The sequence below is a fragment of the Rhagoletis zephyria genome, unplaced genomic scaffold (genome assembly GCF_001687245.7).
Source record: "Rhagoletis zephyria isolate East Lansing unplaced genomic scaffold, Rhagoletis_zephyria_1.1 Rzeph_scaffold_00541, whole genome shotgun sequence".
Taxonomy (NCBI): Eukaryota; Metazoa; Arthropoda; class Insecta; order Diptera; family Tephritidae; genus Rhagoletis; species Rhagoletis zephyria.
In genome coordinates this window covers 30,975-33,866 of record NW_016157625.1, presented here as the reverse complement: position 1 = coordinate 33,866, position 2,892 = coordinate 30,975, and the positions used below count along the sequence as shown (strand labels likewise).

General features: G+C 38.5%; 1 protein-coding gene across 1 annotated transcript; it reads right to left on the bottom strand.

The window, feature by feature from the left end:
* Positions 1-1,508: 1,508 nt before the first annotated feature.
* Positions 1,509-2,651, bottom strand: LOC108360229 (Y' element ATP-dependent helicase YJL225C-like). The gene has a single exon (XM_017612440.1). It carries the CDS (start codon positions 2,649-2,651, stop codon positions 1,509-1,511), a length of 1,143 nt encoding a protein of 380 aa, XP_017467929.1.
* Positions 2,652-2,892: the final 241 nt, after the last annotated feature.

Genomic DNA, 2,892 nt, shown 5'->3' with positions numbered 1-2,892 from the left:
ATTTGAAAAGACCAAAGGCATTCGCAGTATCTAAGTTACCAAGTAAGTGAGACCAATCGTACCCCTGAATAATATAATTCAAGTCAGTAAAATTGCACAAGTTATAATTTAATTTGGGACGAGAACTAAATTGTGGGGCAGCAAAATATTCATAGAAATGTAGGCTTATAACTAGAGGAATATGGNGTTAAACGTTTTTTTTGGAAAAGTAGGGATATTATTTACGCAAACCTCATAGATTAATGATTTGAAAAGAGCAAAGGCCTTCGCAGTATCTAAGTTACCAAGTAAGTGAGACCAATCGTACCCCTGAATAATATAATTCAAGTCATTAAAATTGCACACGTTATAATTTAATTTGGGACGAGAACTAAATTGTGGGGCAGCAAAATATTCATAGAACTGTAGGCTTATAACTAGAGGAATATGGTGCAAGTTTTCAGCTGAGATCGGAGAACTACAAACTGACAATCGAAAATGCAAATTATTAGATAAAAAAACTAGATCTAAAAGCCGATTATGCTTGTTAAAAAAGCCATTGACTTGACATAAACCAATACTTAAGAGACTGTCAATAACAAGGATTTCACTTTCACTAGAAATATTTACAGGAGTTAAGACAAATAGGCTGTTCAAATTACGCNGCAGGAGTTAAGACAAATAGGCTGTTCAAATTACGCCAAGAGGTATTACATAAATTAAAATCCCCAAGAACACAAAGTTGGTGATCTCCTATACTAGAGCTTAATGAAATAATATTATCGATATGTGCCTTGTAAATCATATAGTTGCTGTTCGGAGGAATATATGAGGCACACAGAAAGAGTAGTCCACCCGGGCACCGCACACTGACGCATAGTTGATCAAGAATAGAGTCTGCATTTTTCAAATTGATAGACGCTGAACAGAGTTTACGTTGTACCGCGATTAAAACTCCACCACCTCTCGAACACCCAGTTTTTAATTCATCTCTATCCTTCCGAAATACATTATAGAGAGTAGCATCAAAGAATTCAGCATCAAAGAAATTTGGGGTTAGCCAACTTTCAATTATAATGAAAATGTCATATTCTTGATGTGAGCTTAGTCTACGAACCACATCACCTTTAGATCGCATGCCAGACACATTATGAAAATAGATTTTCAGCTCATGCGCAGGTTTAACATTTACTAGGCTGGTTGAGACTGTTTTTCCTTTCTTTGTAAAAAACGAAAAGGACGAACCGTAACATTGGCAGGCCAGATTTCGGGCATAAGCAGCTTACGAAAGAGCCCTTCAGGAACACGCAATTTAAAATTCACATGTTTTAGAGACTCAGTTGCCGCATCTTTCTTTACAAGTTTGAAACAGGATAAAAGGTTTTTAGAGATGCCCGAATGTCTTTCTACATATATAAGTATATCATCAGTCTACACTGATGGCATAAACGAGTCGAGATGAAGCCACTTTAAATGCTCGGCAACCTTGAGATCAGCGTTAGTACTGGATCCAAAAACCCGCAGATCATTCACTTTCTTAGCATTATTGTTACGAGGTAAATAGCCCCGATATCATTTAGATCATTAATGCGTGTAGAAGGCGAAGCGGCTGTATTAATAGGTAAACGCATATTGGCACACCCTAATGCAGTTAAAGTGTTTGCATTTGGATTAGCATAGGCAATGTCGCGCGCTGCGGAATTTGTAGAAAGAGGGGTAGGCGATGAAGCGTGATTAACATTAGATTGCACAGAAATTGTATCAGCAGCAGCAGCGTAATTTGTAATTGAATTATAAGAATCATCGGTGTTGATTTCCGCAACAGCACCGGCAGGAGACCTAACAGAGCGATTTCCATTCGATTGCACGGAATTAGTGCCAGCAGCGGCAGCAGCAGCGTAGCTCATACCGGGTAAAGATGTATTAGCAGCAACAACAGCATTAGCAGTGCACGGGGTTGACGGCTTCGTGGTGGTAGTGGTAACAGCAGGTAAATTGACAGTGCAATCTGCGACAGTATTTGCATCCATGAGGCCACCAACTTGACGTACAGTATTAGAGCCATGCGAACTAGTATTAGTATTAATATTAGTATTAGTATTAATATTAGTATTAGTATTAGACAACAAAACAGCATCAGCGAACGACGAGCAAGTTGGTCTAGTAGAAGTAGTGCTAAGAGAGACAGCAGGTGTAGATTGAAGAGCAACGGCTGACATCGATGTAGGCGCAGTAATAGAGGTGTATGTGCTATCGTTAGTTACAAGTGTATTGACAGCTGTAGCGATTGTTACAGCAGAATCCAAATGAGCGGGAGAGATACCGTTAACGTTACTGACAAACTGTGCCCGTGGCGAATTAAATGCATGAGGGACAGCGGAAAACTCCAAAACACCAGGTGAGGAACAATAGTAGTTATTGTTGTAAGAAACATTAGCAGCAGTTTTTCTGGCATTGAATTCCGCAGCCATCATATCAGCATTCACAGCGTTAAGGTTATTTGCACTCGAGTTGTTGTTGGTCGAATGCAAGGAGATTATTAGATCTTTTATTGCATCAAATTGTTTCGATAAATCTTTGAATTTAGCATCAAAGGTATTTGAAATAAGATCAATACTAAGCTTTTGAGTTACCAGAACTGCATCCAGAGCCTTAACGAGTTTCTCTGGCATGACAACACACTCATCACAAAGATATAATAAATTACGTTTTGTTTTGACCAAATTGAAATCGTATTCGAGAAACGTCTTTGCAGCAAACACGATGAAAAGTTTTTTTACAAAACCCATTACACGGCAGCAGATTAGCATCAGATCTTGAAAAGGCTTTAGTACATTTTCCGCAAAAATTCTCCATTACGAAAGAAAAGATAATAAAATAACAGAGCGAATTAAAAGCACGTCTGCACACACC

What these genes read in the sequence shown, in the direction of transcription:
- LOC108360229 (XM_017612440.1), bottom strand. Translation starts at nt 2,651, where the DNA reads ATGCCAGAGAAACTCGTTAAGGCTCTGGATGCAGTTCTGGTAACTCAA.